The following is a 19,146-nucleotide window of genomic DNA, read 5'->3' on the forward strand; positions in this document are numbered from 1 at the left end:
TAAATACAAAGTTAATTACTAAAAATTTAAATTACATGACTTAAAACTACCTTAAAGTAATGCTTTACGCGTTCCGAGTGACTTGAAATCGTCAATAATTGACTCTGAACTAATGCTTGCACTAATCTCCCTTTCAATATATACTGTCATGCTATCTCCAAGAAACTCATCATCCATCTTGTTTCTCAACTTAGTCTTAATAATTTTCATTGCTGAAAAAGACCTCTCAGTTGTGGCCGTAGAAACGGGAAGAGTCATGATAAGACGAAGTAGTCTATCAATCAAGAAGTCAGTTTCAGCCTGTCCAGATGCAACCAAACATGAACATAGTTCTTGAATAGTTGATAAATTATTCAAGTTTGATGCTTGACGAGAAACAAATAGAAAATGTTGGAGTTGAAATTGCAAATTATTCTTCTCTTGATCACTAAAATCCATAGGATAATATTTTTCAACTAAAGAACAAATAGTATCAATGCTAAAAGCTATATATCCATCTTTAGGAGATAAAGAACAAGAAAGAGTTAACAAATCCATTGCCTGCTCACTGAATTTGCTATTCAACTCTTGTAACTGTTTGTCAATGATAGTGAAAAAGATTTCAACTTTAAAGTAATGTTGAATTGTGACTTGATTCTCTTCAAGACGGGAGCGTCCAAATCTTGTTGTTGAATGAACATCATTAAGATCAGGAATCTCAATACCATGCTTTTCACAAAAAGATACCACTTTAGTAAACAATATATCCCAACCATTTTCTCTCAAACCTTGAATAAGATGTTTTGTTGAACGAACCAAGTTCATAACATTAACTACATCTTGATTTTTTTTGTAAGGCTTGACAAAGCATATCTGTTATTCCCATGATTTCTTTCATCAAGTGCAAAATAAATATAAAATCAAATGCCTTCAAGTAATTGTAATAACTATCTGCATCCCCACGTGTAGCATAACTCACTCTATCTTTTGCATTTTTTTTAAACTAAACAAGTTGCTTCATACATGTTTATCAAGCTAGAAATTGAATCGTAATGTGATCCCCAACGAGTATCTCCAGCTCGTTTCAATGTACCAACTTGATTTGAACCTTTATCAGTTACAATCTCATCAATCTCTAAAAAATAAGAAATTTCTTCTAATTGGGCAGCTTGTAACTCATCATGACGCTTTGTTGAAGAACAACAACATTCACAACAAAGATCAGCTTCTCAAAAAATTTATGAATAGGTTTGACTTCTCTTGATGATGTAACTAATGCAAGTTGCAATCGATGAGCAAAACAATGAACATAGTATGCATAAAAACAATCCTTCATAAAGAGGGCTTGTAAACCATTCCATTCTCCTCTCATATTGCTAGCATCATCATACCCTTGGCCATGAATGTTAGAAACATCAAGGTTATGTCGAGAAAGTATATCACATATTGCTTCCTTAAGAGTTAAAGATGTGGTGTCTTTAACATGTGCCACATCAAAAAATCTCTCTTGTATTAAACCAACTTTATCAACAAATCTTAATACAAGATCCATTTGTTCCTTTTTTGACTCATCACGAGCTTCATCAACAACGATACAAAATTTGGAATCACCAATTTCCTCACGAATACTCTTTTTCACCCTACTAGAAAGAATTTGCAAGAGCTCTTTTTGAATTTGATGTGAATTATACTTGCAATTTTGTGGAGCATTTTCCAACACAACTTTTGCAACTTCATCATTGTAGGATTCTAAAAGTTTCAATAACTCAAGAAAGTTACCTTGATTTCTTGATTTGCTACTTTCATCGTGACCCCTAAAAGCACAAGCTTGTAGTGTTAACCAACGAACAATGTCAATTGAAGTCTTGAGTCGTAATCGATTATTCATTCTTTGACTTGAACTTTTCACTTGAATAACATTTCTAATATGACCATATTGATTCAACAAGTCTTGACAAGCTTTCATTGCATTGTTGTATGGTGAGCAAGGATCCTTCCCTATGTGTTTAAGAAAGGAACAATGTTTTCCATTCCTAACTTTCTTCCAATTTCTAAAACCCATAGAAATAAAGACAAGTGATCTCGGATGATCCTCGTTATCGGACAAAGGATAGTTTTCTAAATGAATTTGATATGGACCCCATTTTAGATAAGCTCTTCGTATTGCATCCACTTGATTTGGTGGATATTGCCAAATCGGAAGACGCTTTCCAGGATCGCGTTCCAAAGAATTTTCAAAACCATGACGCTCTTCAATTGTTGGATATTGTATCCATTTAGACGAATATCTTTAAAATTTAATATATTTTTATGAGACTTAGAGGAATATAATGCATTTTCAATGTGTAATTTTGTTTCTCCACATAAAAATATATTGACTCTTCTATAGCCTTGAATCATTTTTGAAGTGCCAAATATAATACTGACATCAGTTTTTACTTCACTAAATAAGAGAAATACTTTTATCCCTAAAATTTATGTGAGTAGTTGCACTATTAGTGAGATAAATATCTTCATTACTGATGCTAGTGTCAATGTTCATTCTAAACAAATTGTAACAATGACTTATAAGTACACTTTAAACATACAAGTTATTTAAAAATAAATTACGTAAACATGTAAACTGCAAGCACATTTCATTATTGGAACATAAAATTCAAAACGTTACATAAAACTTATTATAAGAAATAACTACATAAAGATATCCGTAAATTTTATTTCTTGAAACTTCCATCTCCAATAAGGTGGTCAATTTTTCCATATGGATCAGCAAAAAATATCATCAATCTTTAAGCGAGTAACATCCAAATTATAATAATCTAGATAACCATCTTCATTAGCAAAATGATTCTTAATCATTCTCTCTTTATTTTTTAATGATCTTTGGCAAAGATCAACAATGTATTTTGGTGTACGACAAACTGATTCAAATGACATTTTCCTCCACAATGATAACAAATATTTTCATTAGTTTTTATACCTTGGCCATTTCGTTATTCTTTTAAACCCTTTTCCATTTATTGTGAATAAATGTGTTATCATAATTACCATTGTGACTATGATCAAATCTAGGACCACGCCATAATTATGACCACGACCACGGTTTTTCCCATTGTGTCTATGTCTTGCTACATTCACTTTTGGGAATGAAGCGGTACTAGTGGGATGGGCCTCATAATTTTTCATCAAGAGCTCATTATTTTATTCATCCACGAAAGGAAAAGATATCAAGTCAAAATATTTATTAAATCATTTTTCTTGATATTGCTGGTGCAAAGTATTGGATATATTGTGTAATTTTTATGTCATATAAATATGACCAATTTCACCGTGTAAAGATATGCTTCTAAATAATATAATACAAAACTTCTAATCTTTTTTTCTAAACTTTTCTTTTCTTTCTCTTTATTACATAAAAAAAATTCTATTTTAAAAATACAAGAGATTTCACATCGGCCACACTTCAAAATCGATGTGAAAATCTATCTCGTACCCCCTTTCTTCTAGGTTACCCACCTATAGAGGTGGAAAAACGAATCCGTCCCTCCGGGCATGCGTGTTTTGCCAACAAAATTCTGCGGGACGGTCAAAGACTTAGGCTCGCACCATCAAATGTGTCCGTCCCACTTTTTTATAGGCTCTTGCAGACGTGAGTATTTACCATTTTTTTTTTCATTTTTAGGCTTAAAAGTGTAATGCCCACGGGCCTTCTCCGCTTCGCACTCACTTTTTTGTCGGGCAAACCACGATTTTAGGCTCACACCCTCAATTATGCCGCCCAATTTTTTTGCGGGCTTTTGTTGGACATACCTAAATTGAGCAGGCATGTTCGTTTGTCATCCTTACCCACCTTGTCAAAGTGAAAAGAAAGGTTATCCCCTCGACTACCAGACTGTTAGATGTCAAAAGAAATGGTAATCCCCTCGATTACATTGATGACTGAGGTGAAAATTTTAGATATCCCCTTACTTTCACTTATTGACCGAAGTGATAATTTGTTTTTCACCTTGTGTTGTCGCACAACGCAAAATGTGTTAGACTTATCATAACACCCTATGTTACCTCAGAAGAATAACTGATGTGAAAACCTATTTCATCTGATGTGAAATGTCTTTTATGTAGTTGTATTCTAAGTCTTTTTCAACTTGCACTTGTTTACATAATGCTAAGAACATAAAATGAGACTCATCCTCATGTCTAAGGAATTTTACCCATATACATCTGCTAAAGTCATTTACAATTACTAGTCCATAGTTTTTACTATTGCAAAATGTAATTTTCATTGGACTAAACAAATCAATGGGTACAAGTTCTAGTGGTCTAAGAAAATTATGACTTAGAATGAAAATAATTTTTCACAAGTTTCTCTTTTTGGCATGCCTAGCAAAGAGTACATAATTGACACTTCATATCAGACAAACCTCTCACAATATTAAGTTTGTTATGCTTTCAGATTAAACTCAAGGTTGCTTCCCCTTTTTATCTGTCAAAGCCATGACTCTTCGTTCGCCGACACAAGGCACTTCACCTCTTACTGTCAAATACCATAAGATTTGATTTTATAAATGTTGTTTCTCTTTATACCACTAAAGATGACATATCTATCTTTTTGACAAATTAACTTACATGATTTTTTATTAAAGCGCACATCATAAACATTATAACTAAATTGACTTATACTCAATAGGTTATCTATTATTCATTCATCTAAAATCAAGTTGTTAATAGAGGGAAGAGAACTATTAACAACTATTTCATATCTTATGATCGCACCCTTGTGCTTTTTTTTCGAAACCAAAGGTGCCTTCGTCCTTCATCTAGAAGCTTTAAAACATAAACTTTTCCCAGTTATGTATCGCGATCATCTATTGTCTAGGTATCAAGTTTGATTTTTCAACTTTGTTACTAAACAAATCAACAGTTTTTACATACCCATATCTTCTTGAGTCTTCTTTGATTAGGTTTAAGAGGTTCATGTCTTTACATACGTTACCATAGGAAAAGTTATTTTGTTGAGACCTTCTTTTAAATAATAAGAACATAGAATTTAAGATCATGAGCTGTAACTAAAGTCCCACTTTAAGATCATGAGCTTTAACTAAAATTTCACCAACATTATAAGCCTCTCTTACTATTCTTGCTTACATCATAGATAAATGAAATCATCTTACTTTTGTCCATGCTATTAGCTCGAAAAATTTGTATCTTTCATGTTAAATCTTTCTATTCTGTAAGAAAATGTTATAATCTGTTGCACCAAATTTGTGATACCCAAGACAAACAAGACTACAACATTCATGTATATAAGGGTAGACAATCTATAGTTTTCAATCACCAAAAACATATATAGCTTTAATATAACATTAGAAATATAGCATCATGCAAGACCAGCCTCCAATCCATTGAATGTATCATAAAGAGGCTTATTCAATGTCTCCGGCAGATAGAATGCAATCATCCCACCTAATATTCCACATACTGCAAACACCCCAAACGGCAACCAACCACCCAAAACCACCACAAAAGGCACCAATATCGCCCCCATTTGCACCGCTTGCGCCGTACTTCCTAGCGTGGTGTTCCTCACCACCGTCGGAAATAACTCCGTCGTGTAAATAAACAACAAGTTATAAGTCCCTGCTATTCCAAATATACCTAAAACACCACACACCATTTTAATCACTTTCCACACCCCGATATTACTCATCAAACTCCCCATGAAACAAAAGAATCCACTAAACCACATTGTCCCTATTGTCAATGGTTTCCTCCCGAATCTATCCGACAGCACCGCTGTTAGCATGAACGCCGGTAACTCTGAAACGGCATTCAGAAGCACGTTCATGTAGAGGTTGGTTTCGAGATTGGTAACGTTTAAACTTAAACCATACCACACCACTGAGCCTAAGAAGTTAAGAGCTACCGCTAGAATTAACCTAATACGTGTAGCTGGGTGGCGAAACACATCGACAATGGATCCAGCTTTTGCATCCACGAAATCAAGATCATTTGTTTCGTTTTTTGAGTTTGATACTTCTTCGTGGAGTGCGAGTACAACTCCTTCCGGTAGATGATTCCCATTGGAAGAAGCAATGGTGGCCATGAGCATAGTTGCTTCTTTTATTCTTCCTCGAACAAGGTACCATCTCGGGGACTCAGAGATGAAGGGAAGGACGAGGATTATGTAGAGGAGAGAGGGAATGGAGGTGACCATATAGAGTGTGCGCCATGTTTGGAAGATGTAAGCGATACCAGAGAGGATTGCAATGCTGCTGGAGAAGAAGTAGAAAGTGGACAAACCTGCAGTGCCGCGTTTCGATGGGCCAACAGGTTCGGTGGCGAGGACGAAGGCGCAGAGACCAACCCCGCCGGTGCTGAAGCCAGTGAGGAGGCGGAGGAGGACATAGGTCCAATAGTTAGGAGAGAGTGTTGTTAAGAAGCCAAATATGGCGCTTAGGGCACAAACCACAGTGAGAGATCGTTTTCTTCCTAGAAATGAGTCTGAAAGGTGACCAAATACTCCAGCTCCTGAAATTACAACATCTATGGTATGATTATTCAGAAAATGGAAAACCTATCAATAGTAACTAAATATGTTTTATATTTTAAATAAAAATTAAAATAAATTAAAATTAGTTTATTAAAAAAACTATATAACAAATAAATGACAAACAAATAATACTTAAAAAGTTAGTTAAAAATAACTATTTATATTATTATTTTCAATATAGAAAATAAAAGCAATTATAATACACTTATGATTTTTACATGTTATTTTAGATGAAGAAGTTCATTAAAAAATCATTGAAATTAGAATTTTTATTGTAAAAACTATATAAGAAATAAATGAAAAAAAATAGTTAAAATGAAATATTTTATATTATTATTTTTAATGTAGAAATTAAAATAATTATAATACACTTATAATTTTTACATGTTGTTTTAGATGAAGCAATTCAATAAAAAATTATTGAAACTATGATTATTTTATAAAAAAAACATTGATGAGATATTTTAAAGAATGAAAGTCACTGAAATAATGTTTGAAACATACAAAAGCGAGCACATGACAAAATTTGTTCTTAAAAAAATTAATTAATATTAATTTTTTTATAGTATCGTCAATATATAAATTATAAAAATTATAATATATTAACTATCTCATATTGTTTTACAAGAAAGAAGTCACTAAATAATTAGCTAAGTTAGTATTATTTGAATATCTTTGAAGTAAGAATGAGATAAGTATTATAATTTATGATGTACATCATATGTGAGATAAATATTTGTTATTAAATAATTAATAAAATGTATTTTTTTTTAATATCAATATAAAAATGAGAATAACTATAGTATATTAACTAAATCATTATGGATGGTAAAATAAAGACCCATTTTGTTTAGCCTCCTTCACCTTAAGCGCGTAAAAAAATGAATATTCGAGTAAAAGATTCCACTCAATCCCATTTATTTGAGGACTAGCGAATTGACAGGATTGTTTTGTCAAACAAAAATATTTTTTTAAAAGGAGGTGTAGTTATTATTAATGATTCAAATCGCCTATTGATTTTTTATAATTGAAGTTTGTAGTAGAATTTTTTGTGAAGTGGTATAGATGTTCGTGGTTGCTTGTAATTGGGTTGGGGTACCCCTAATACCCCTTTGAATATAGCATTGTTTATAAAAAAAAAACTGTGCAGAAGTATGAGTATTTTCCTAGTTATGAATCAAAAGAAAAAAATGATATACCTCCAAAACTTAAATTAAATATATCTTTTATGAAAATTAAGTTCAAAACTCTTTTGATCAAATAAGTACAAAACAACTTGTAGATGAATGGTCATTAGATGTGTTTGAGTGGAGACTCAAACTCAGCAATTTTTTATTTCTCCATATTTAAAGTGTGATATTCTCAACACCAAATTACTTTGCAAAGAGTGTTTGCATATTTAATCATATTTTTCTTAAAGATTTAAGTTTTTGTTATCCCTTTTATGAGATATATTTTATTATTTTAACTAAATTAAACATTTATTTACCAACATATTTTTAATCATAATATTGTTTTGCAATATATAATTAATATTATGATACAAATATTTAGCTCTTTCATTTTTTTTAATTTTTTAACTAAAATCTAGAAGGTATGTTTCTTCGGTTCAGGTGGCAACCGGTCGGTAAAGTATTACATATTTTTTCGGTTGATCCCCTCAACTAAAAGAAAAACTCAAACAAAATTATATTTTCACAAAATAAGTTTTCACAATAAACGCTATATTTATTATTCCTGCGAAACCGAATGAGTTCTAAATTGAATTTTCATCGGCTTCATTGAAACTTCATTTTCTTCACACAACTCAAAACTTCATTTATAATGTAATAAGTTTTGAAACTTCATCTTCTCCAAAAAAATCACTTCTTTCATAATGAGTTTCTAAACTTCATCTTTTCCATGAACATGTTTGAAGTTTCACCTTCTCTTCTCGAACACCATTAACGATATTAATGTCATTGAAGATCAATCGAACAAAACTTGAAACATAGGAAAAGCAACAAAACTCAAAAAAAAGCAAGGATAGAAAGCGAAACTCAATGGTATGTAAATCACTTTATCCATACAAGTAATTACGAAATGTTAGTTGTTATTGTTTTAAAATGTTTAATGTTATGGTTGTTATTGAGATTGAAGATTTAACTATGTTATTAAAATATGTTCTTGTTGTAAAATGTTTAATGTTATTCACTATTACAAATAATACATTTAATGACAAAAGCGAGGTATAATTTCTTGACGCGTCACGTTTTAATTATTTTTTTATTCTCACGATTGGAATAGATGATCGAAGCGAAAACTAATCCAGGGAACATGCTTCGAATCTCAGCAACTTCAATTTATCTTTTTATTTCTTTAAAAATAACGCCTTTCTTTTTTATTTTATTTTTTATTTAAAAATTAAATGATTTATTCCTTCAGTGAGGGATTTGATACCCACATTTTCTTATAAAAATATTTGTTCATTAAATTTTATCATAAACCTAACTTTTCTACCGTCACTCCAAACTCATAAATATCATTTGTTACGATGGATTACAAATACATTTTCATCTTAAAATAATGTTTATTGTTGTTGTTCTTTATTGCGCATGATCCTTTATGCAATGATATTCTTGGCTTAAGATTTTCTTATTAATAAGTTAATAAGTGTTTTATATATATATAATATATATATATATATATATATATATATATATATATATATATATATATATATATATATATATATATATATATATATATATATATATATATATATTATATATATATATATATATATATATATATATATATATATATATATATATATATAAGGATTAATACCTATTCTCCTCATGTCATACAGGTCATTTTCAAAAAATCCTCCTGTAAAAAGAAGTTTGATAAATTTTCCTAACATTTGAAGATTCTCTCATTTTTTACCTTCGTTGGACCAACTCATCAAAAAAAACTGATATGACACTGTTTTTTATAGTTTTTTTTATTTTATCTAATTTCCACATGTGTATTTCAGTATGTAAGATGACACAAATTCTCCCAAGTAAAAACAAAACCAAACGGTGTGTTGAAAATTAAACTCATGTTAAATCAAAGTGATATTGAAGTAAAGATCGAAGACAAGGAAGAACTCGAATAATCTCATCGTCGTAACACCACCATTACTGCCGCTAACACCACCACTAGCGCTGCTACTCTCCTTCATCAATTCGATCGCACAGAAGATCCATCTTCCAAAGCGAGTCGTATCGGCCTCTAATCCTAATCTCTTCCCAAACTGCTTTCTCTACCCCCATCCAAAATAGAAGTCGAAGTGAAGCTTCATCTCGCAAACACAGAATCTCATCACCACGTCACCATCTTTCTCTCTCCCTTTCACGTTATAAATCATCGCTAACACAACCTCTTATTCGATGATGTCGCATCTTGACTCTCTTCTCACTGCATCGTTCTTCGTCTTTGATTCTACGGTAACGACAAATACTATGTTGTTTCGCTCAAAGCAAAGGCGGTTCTTGTCGGCAGTGTGAGTCGTATTGAAGAAGATGAAGAGGATTTGGGTACGAAGGTTGGTCGTGATTGTGTTACAGAACCTGGGAATTTGGGTTTATTGGAGTCGGGGATTCTGAAAAGGGTGAAGGAGGAATTTGGGGTGGTAGGTGAAAATGGGTTTTTAGGGTTGGGAGGTTTTCGGAACATGAAGAATGTTTATGATCGGAAAGGTTTGAAATTGGAAGTGGATGAGACTGATTTTGATTTTGGAACTTTGTAGAGAGCGAGTGTGAAAATGTTGATCCTGAAGAAGCTAAGCGCATTCTCGAGGAATTCTTTTGGATTTATGCTTATGTAGTTGATCATTTAAGAATTAAGATTGTAAGATTTACATATGATATTATTCATATGAGTTTGATCTTTCACTTCAATTCTGCCCTTATACTTTTATTGATCTTACATATCCCTTTGACACTGAGATATGTTATTGATCTTACATATCTCTCAGATCTAAAGGTTTTGTTTTTACTTAGGGGAATTTGTGTCATCTTACATACTCAAATAAACATGTGAAAATTAGATAAAATGAAAAAACTATAAAAAAACAGTGCGACATCAGCTTTTTTGATGAGTTGGCCAGACGAAGGTAAAAAATGAAAGAATCTTCAAATGTTGGGGGAACTCATCAAACATTTTTTATTGGGAGGTTTTTTTTTCAAAAATGGCTCATATGGAAGGGGGAGAATAGGTATTAACCATATATTTAAAAATACATAATTATTTATTTAATTTTCAAAACATAGTTATGGGTCATAGTTAGATGAAAGCTAATAGATTAAGTATGGAGTATGAGAATGAAGTGGTTGAATTTCTTCAATTCACTTAAAGAAATCTTCTTGACAACAATGAAATATTTGATCATCCTTGTGTTTTTTGTAGAATAATAAAAAACATGGAAAGAAAGAAATATTAATTCATCTATGTTATGATGGACTTTGTCAACATTATAATACATGGACGTGGCATGGTGATGTGACCAAAACCCCAACTGTGACACACGTATGAAGTTGATGTGGACATAGATGATTGACTAGAAGATATGATTCATGATATTAAAAAATATTATTTTATGAGAGCACATATGTATGATACATTACGTAGTGACAAGGAATAATTGTTATATCTAAGATGCACAAATTTTACACGATTATCAGCGGTGTTAAGATTGTTTAATCTAAATACAAAAATATGGGTGGACGAATAAAAGTTTCACTGAATTGCGTTAATGTTTAAAAGACATGTTTGAGTCCTAGTAACATGAAAAATAGTGGGGTTATGGTTGAGGTTGAATTCATGTAGTTCTCTAGTTTCAAAGTTAAGTATCAAGTAATGACATCTAGATCATACTTTTAGGTCACTTAAGTGATTTGAGAGATTGATTATGTTATATGTAAAGTGTCTTTATTAAAATGCAAGTGGATTAACAGTAACACTTGTGTACAAATCGATGAATTAGGATTCACACGGGTTGACCTTCACATGGCAGCTTATATAAACGAACCTTTTATCATGGCATCCTAAGCAAAACAAGTGTTTAATGTCATTGATCCTTCTATCAAAAGATTGTCAATTGTTCTCCAGGGAAAACACGTTCTTACTAGTGCTGAAAATCATGATTTAACTCTTGATATTTTTTATAACTCTTCTTTCACAACACACGTTTGTACCGTATATGAAGAAAATGACTCAGATGATGTGCATGATATTTATTATGATCATCAAGAAGGAGAATAGAAAAACAAACAAGTAAATATTTTTTATTTTTTAACCATAATTTATTGTTATTTTGTATTCTTAATATTTATAGTTAATATTGTTATTATTTTTTTACAGTTTTTACATTTAGTTCAACTTAAAGGAGTTTAACAAATGGAAATCGATCATTCATCGAAGAAGACTTATATGATGTACGCATGTTCACGTTGAAAAACGTGCTTCCTTGAGTTTTATGAGTTCAATTAAACCATTGATATGTTTGATCTTTGTTGTAAAAAATGAATATGTAAAGTTCCTGAGTTTCTCTGAACATATTTGATTAGTCATTAAATATATGGTAGAAAATGTGTGTCATTTTGATTTTGATGTAATGTATCATTTATGTTTTAGCCTTGTAGCCATCAAATATATGGTCTGAAATGTGTCATTTAGGTTTTGTTTTAAAAAATACAGGTTATAACAAAAAATATGTAAAATAAAAAGAAATATTTTAAAATTACAAGGAATTTCACATTGGTTAATAGTCCCAAGTGATGTGAAAAATGGTCTGCTAACCTCTATCCTCTCGGTTAACAGTCTCAACTGAGAGGGAAAAGTGAAAGATTTCACCTCGGTTAAAATACCAATCGATGTAAAAAGTGACAAATTTCCCCTTGTTTAACCTCTCAAACGAGGGGAAAAGTGGCACATTTTCTAGTTTCTTTCCTCTCCAAACTGTTTCTGACACTGCTGCACAGATATGAGGTGTTTCTCCAAAGGGTTGTTGGTCGTGTAGTTTCTATTGGATTGGTTGCATTGACCAAAACAACAAAATGATATGATGGTTGGCGAAGAAGAAGTCGGTGGGTTAATGTCCAATCACAAGGTGTATGTATCAGATAAATTTGATCTAGTTACTGATGGAAGTATGAGTGAGGTTCCACTCAGGTCTGTGCCTATGAGAATTCATCATGATATTATAATGTCTTATGGTGAAGTCTCCAGGAAACAAGATTGGGTAGTCAAGATGGTGATAACAGTGTGCCAGACATTTTGTCCAACATGCTAACAAAATCTCAAGTGTATAAGGAGAATGATGATCAAGTTCATGAAGATGTTAAAGCTGATGTGACCAGAGCTGATGGTGGTGGTATTAATAACATTTATCATACTTTAGAAGATAAGCATACACTAAGTGAAAGGTTGATAAGTAAGAATGATAACATTCTTATGGTATGTGCTACAAAGAGCAGGGAGTATGGATTGACTACCCCAAAGGATAAGTTTACCCATATTCAAGAGAGATTTGATATGGAGCAAGTTGTTGTTGTCAAATCAAGAAATTTTATGATATTTTTGGATGAAGATGGTAGTATCCATGATCCCATTTCCCTTCTTGGAACCATCAGATTAAGTCCTAGAGTGTCAATTTTTCTGAAGTTCAAACTAGATCAAATGGATGTGCATATTGCCTCTTTCAATAGGTACTTTAATTAGGATATTGTGTTGAAGTATTTATGTCAAATAAGGATAGACCTTGAAAAGAGGTTGCCAAAAGAATCTTTGATCTCTGAAGAATATGTTCAGTTTCTAGAGGAAGTCATTGTGAAAGGCTATGATAAAGTTCTCATTTGTAATGTTGACTTGTCAGATATCATGGTGGAGCATGTTGTTCATTAGATGCATTTTAACCTTGAGTGAAGCATGATAGAAGATGTTGGATATCTTCCTGGATTTCAAGAAAAACTGATGAAGGATGATACAAGTGATAAGGAAGATGTGCCATACATCTTGAGTGTCATAGTGGTAACTAAGTTCCAACCTCAGAAAAAGGACGAGCAAACAGTTCATAGTTACTGTGTAGAATCTAAAATGCTTCTATCAGAGTCAAATTCTAAAGCATTGTCTTGGTCATTATGTTCAACATTCAGAAAAGATTGGATGGAAGATTGTTGAAGGGGATATGGTTGGGAAAAGAGGCTTTGACATATGAATAAGTCGTTCAGCAACTGAAGGAAGCTTGTGATGATAGTGATAGATGCTTCCCTCTTGTCAATAGAATACCATCTTGGATAAGCAGGGAGAAAATCAGTGTAACATTATCATCTGATGAAGTTGAACTTTCTACTACAAGGAGTCCTTGTAAGAAGTTACTATGGGTAAAGAAAATGTCGAAGAAGTGTAATATGGTACAAGATGTCATGACATTTGTCTCTAAATTTTTTAATTCATTAGATGCAGTCAACTTTGAAGAAGGGGTATGTATTTGGGAGAACCAATATAAGTCAATGCTAGGGAGGTGTGCAGGAGAGTTTCTCAGTTTTTCTGGTTATCACTTGTTCTAATGGAAGAAGTGTTATTTATCTTGAAAAGTTGTTTGACATAATTTGCCAAAGAGGGAGATTGTAGTTCCTATTGGATGCATTTAGCAAAATAACAATATGGAGAAGTGTCCAAGTATTCAAGATTGGTCTAACATACTTAAGCTGTAAAAAGGACACATGTTAGGCGCGATGCTCCAGCATGTTGGTACGGCATTTGGGCCTTGCTCAATAGGCATTAGAATGTTGCATTTTGTATGAATCTTTTGAGAAGATTCAATTCTATTTTATTTCTAATTGGCTTAGAATGATTAGGTGATTTGTTTGACAGCTAGATGAAGATTAATTCGTATTTAAATGAAGATTTAAATTTGAATTTAAATTGAAACAAATCATATCTTGTTCGAGGTATTCAAGGAACAAATCAAACATCCAACAAATTCTACATTAACTCTGAATGAAATTAAAGATATTATCCAAGGAGAAACTTGTAACTATTATGCTATATAAGGATCTCAAAACAGGCATTGGAAACCAATCAATACATTAAAGATTTAGAGTGATAGGATTTATTTTTGAGTCATTGTTATTGTTGTTTGTACACCTCTATATTTCAGTAACTTGGCATAGAAGGTTTGTATAGAGTTGAATGGTATTATTCAACATTGATTATTGAGTTATAATCTCCAATCACGAGTTGTGTGCTTGAGAAAAAAACGAGTAGATTCTCATATTTAGGGGGAGGCTCTGAATAGAAAGTTATTGGACAGTGTTAGGAAGAGACATTAAACAATATAGAGTTTGTTATTTCTTGTAAGTTTAATTATACTAAACTACTAATAGTGAATTTTCTTTCTTGGATTGTGGACTTAGCCCCCCAGACGTTGGTGTGGTTTCACCAAACTGGGTAAACAACTATCACGTTATTTACCACCTTTCTTCTCCATCATCTAGTATTAGCTATTGTGTTGTTTTTGGTATAACTTGTCGAACCTGTTGATGAAGTATCACGTTTGACATCGATTCCTAAAGAATGGAATTTCAGGTCGTCATTTTCGTTACGGTGGTTCTTCGACAGAGTGTTTCATCCTTCTTTCGATACTGGTTGGTGGCTCTTTTTTGGCCTTAAAAATCTACGAGTTTGTTTTAAATTATTGGTTGGTTATGGTGTCCTTGATCTTTATCTTTGATTTTTTTTTTCCAGATTGTTGAAAATTGCAATTTTCAATGATTTTGTTATGTTTTACAATATAGTCGCCACCTTGTGGGGCTTAATAGTTTTTAGTTATGGTTCGTTGTGATCTAGATTTGTTTGACTTGAAAGAACTTTTATATTTTATATAATTTTTTGTAGGGAGTTATTGGTACGTGAAACAGTTTGTTTTTGCGGCCGGTTCATTCAGCATTACTTAATTGTGCAGATCCACGTAACATCTTTTTTTTGCTATGTGATTTCTGCCTTGTTCGCATATTTGCTGGGTAGTGCTTGTGATGTATTTTCTTTTACTTCTTTTCTTTAGACCCTTTTGTTATAGTTGTAGTTACATTTTCTATTTGAAATATTTATTATATTTTCATATGGTTTGACTGTACAAGACTTTTTCCCCTTCAATATTTTGTACTATTTTATTTTTATTTAATTTACTAGAAGAATATATATATATATATATATATATATATTTATTTATTTATTTATTTATTTTGTGGACAACAAATTGAATTAAGTATACCCAACAATAAATTTATGATAACTGTTTGTTATTGATAATGTAAAACACACGAGATATATATTTATTATAAATAATATAAAAAAATACATACAACAAAAATTTGCCAATAATATAAAAAATAAAAAAATATTTGTTCCTTATATATAAGAAAAAATGTAGTAATACGTAATGAGAATCTTTCAATTATGCTAATAGATTATAGTTGAAAATAGAGTGCAACGGATATTTATATAAATGATATATGTCTCTTTAACAATAGTTGTTAATTAATTATGAGATTTAGTTTTTAAAATTTGTTTATCTGCAAGCATTTCGTAAGATTTTATCCGGATCCCATAATACAATAAGATTATTCAGATGTTCCATCAAACTACCCGAATATTTGAAATTAAATATATTCTCCATGGTATTGTCAAATTGTTTATTGGCATGAAAAACGTGTCAATCTAATTATACAGAAGAAATAACTATTTATTTTGATAAAGAATTATAAAGGGTGATTGAAGATATAGTAGTTGATGGATGTCCTTTTTTCGGGGACACTCGATAGGGGATTATTTTCTTATCCATTAGAATTGTGGGGGGTTGAGTTTATACTCAGTAGTAGATATTGCCTTATACACTTTTGTGTCTTCTAGGACTCAATCTTGGATGTTACATAATCGTATATTAAGAGGAAATAGAATATATGGTATGGATTCAAATTTCGACAAAGCTTTGGATGATCTTAGGGTTGCGATTCTAGATTTTAACCTTAGCAGTTTAACTCCCAAAACATAACATATTTTGGCGAGTGCACTTTTTAGTAAAACTCTTAAGGACATGGATATAAAATTTGACATGACCAGAAGATAAAAAGCAATTTTTTATTGTTTGTAAGATGCACATGCTCATGACTTTATCTTTGCTATTCTTATGACGAGCTAGCCTAACATATGTCACTGATGGAGTAGTGCACTATCCTAAGATATCGCTTTATGCCTCCTTTATTTCATATTGATGAAGTTTGCCTTATTTGTCGTAAGGGGTGTTTGGATACATTTGGAGAACGCACAATTCATTGTAGGGAGCTTCCAAGCTTCAAATATCGACATGATCTTGTTAGAGATGTCATGTTTGATATATTTCGACGGGTCGAAATATCTATGAAGAAAGAGACACCTGTGAATTTCTTGATTGATCCATGTGAGGGGAGATCGAAACTTAGACCATCAAATGTTCTGGTGTATGGATGGATAGGAGAGAAACATGTTTGTGTATATTTGACTAGACTTTCTCCAGTGGTGAGATTAAAGACTGGGGTTTTACTGCGGGACAAACAACGTTTAAAGTTGGTTCAAATAAAGTGGTCAAACATGAGAAAACATGTTTCAAAATCATGTTTCATACTATTTACTTTTGACACTTTTGATTATTTAACACTAGAAGCAATTGATTTTTTACAAAGAGTCCAAAAATTTATGAATAACAATATTGTATCTTTTAAATTTATAAATATAGTTTTTACGAAGATTGGTTTTACGACCCAAAAAGGAGCGGTACACAACTCGTTAGATTCGCTATTTATACTTTGCAACCATGATATGTCTTTGTTCAATGTGTTGCAATTTTTTAATTGTGTTAAATTAATTTTTAGTGCTTGTTATTTGATATATAATATTTACAAATAAGTTGTTCTAATTTTTTAATATTAACTTTATTACTGATATATCATATTTACAACAAATACTTTAAAAAAAAACTACTATTTAAATTATTTTTTAATTTTTAAGTTTTAATGATATTTTGGAATATAGATTGTCTAGATCAATCAAATTATTATTATTCTCTTTGAATAAGTACAAGACAAAAAGAAAGTTAGAAGATAAGAGAAAAGTGTACAAACCAATCGTACAGCCGACGAAGAAAACAGCCTGGACAAGTCCAACTTTATACTTATCACTGCAAATCAAACTCCATTCCGACACCGTTGAAGCAGCTTTTCCGCCGGTCCACTCCCACGACTCAGGTGACATACTACAAACACTTCCTCCGGCGGAACACTCCATGCCGGAAACACACTTCCAATCAGGTTCCCGATCAGTGAAAATCATAACCATGGAGTGAAAAGCTTGCAGTCCCCAAGCAAGACTGGTGAGAATGAAGTGTTTCAACTGCCACTTTCCAAACTCGCCGCAGTATTTCTGAAACATGTCGTCGATGCAGATCTTTTCCGTTTCAGTTTTGTTTTTAAACGGCGGTGATAGGATCGGCGAACGAAGATCGTGGGGATGAGAGGAGGATATTTCCGCCATCAGATAGCGTTTGGCCTTTTGTGGTTTCGAAACGTTTAGTGTATGTTCATTCTATATATAGAGAGATTATTAGCCTAAGAAAGAAAAGGAAAATGTTAAATTTGTTTTAATTTTAAAAAATAGATTTTTTTTGTATTGTTAAGAAAAGTTTTATTAATTTTTTTTAATATTTCATATTCGTTTTTGTATAAATCAAAATATTAATTTGAGGTCTTATCATATATATTATTGAAAATCAAATAAATTATATTTTAAAAATGATTTATAAAAAAATTATTTGAAATAATTTCAAATTTTGTGATTATTTCAAATTTTCATATTTAAAAATAGTTTTAATAAAATGATAAAATACTTTTAAAGAATTAAAGTTAAAAGTTTTTATCAAAAATATTCTGTGTAAATTCTTTTAACGATATGTAATACTAAAAAAAATATACTCCGACATATTTTAATAATTGACTTTGATTTAATTAATAATAAACTGATAGAATGGATAATTACAATCATTTCAGTTACTTAGATATTAAACTAACTTTTAAGATTTTTATATTAATTGGTCTTTTGACACATTTTAATCTATCAATAAAATTAAATGAATATGTTTATTTTCATTAGTTAACTTTTAATCTTTATTTCCCTTAACATTTACTGTTTTTATAGGTTTAAATATTTAGGATTTTAAAATTGATGTTTTCATTCTTGCATTCAATCCTCTCTAATGAAATACTCATCTAATCGCCCTTCAATCTTATATTCCATGAACATCACTCCTATCACACCATCATTTCCATCTTTTCCATGGGAAAGTCTTCCATCTTAATTATGGGTATTCCTTCTACATCTAATCCATCTCTAGAAAATTTTACATCGTACCTCTATAATTGTATTCATACCCTTACAAATAATTTTTTTTTATCAAAATACCCTCATATAAATAGGATATATTTTTCAGAAATTGATTTTTTTTTCATTTGCGCTTGAAGACTTCCGGAAGAGAATTTTTGACATTTTTTGGCATTGTA

General features: G+C 31.3%; 1 protein-coding gene across 1 annotated transcript; it reads right to left on the reverse strand.

The window, feature by feature from the left end:
• Positions 1 to 5,262: 5,262 nt before the first annotated feature.
• On the reverse strand, positions 5,263 to 18,170 carry LOC127086473 (organic cation/carnitine transporter 4). The gene is made up of 2 exons (XM_051027244.1): positions 17,716 to 18,170; positions 5,263 to 6,507 (listed from the first exon to the last, which is right to left on the reverse strand). Exons 1-2 carry the CDS (start codon positions 18,122 to 18,124, stop codon positions 5,357 to 5,359), a joined length of 1,560 nt encoding a protein of 519 aa, XP_050883201.1. The 5' UTR covers positions 18,125 to 18,170; the 3' UTR covers positions 5,263 to 5,356.
• Positions 18,171 to 19,146: the final 976 nt, after the last annotated feature.

The sequence above is a fragment of the Lathyrus oleraceus genome, chromosome 5 (genome assembly GCF_024323335.1).
Source record: "Lathyrus oleraceus cultivar Zhongwan6 chromosome 5, CAAS_Psat_ZW6_1.0, whole genome shotgun sequence".
Lineage (NCBI taxonomy): Eukaryota > Viridiplantae > Streptophyta > Magnoliopsida > Fabales > Fabaceae > Lathyrus > Lathyrus oleraceus.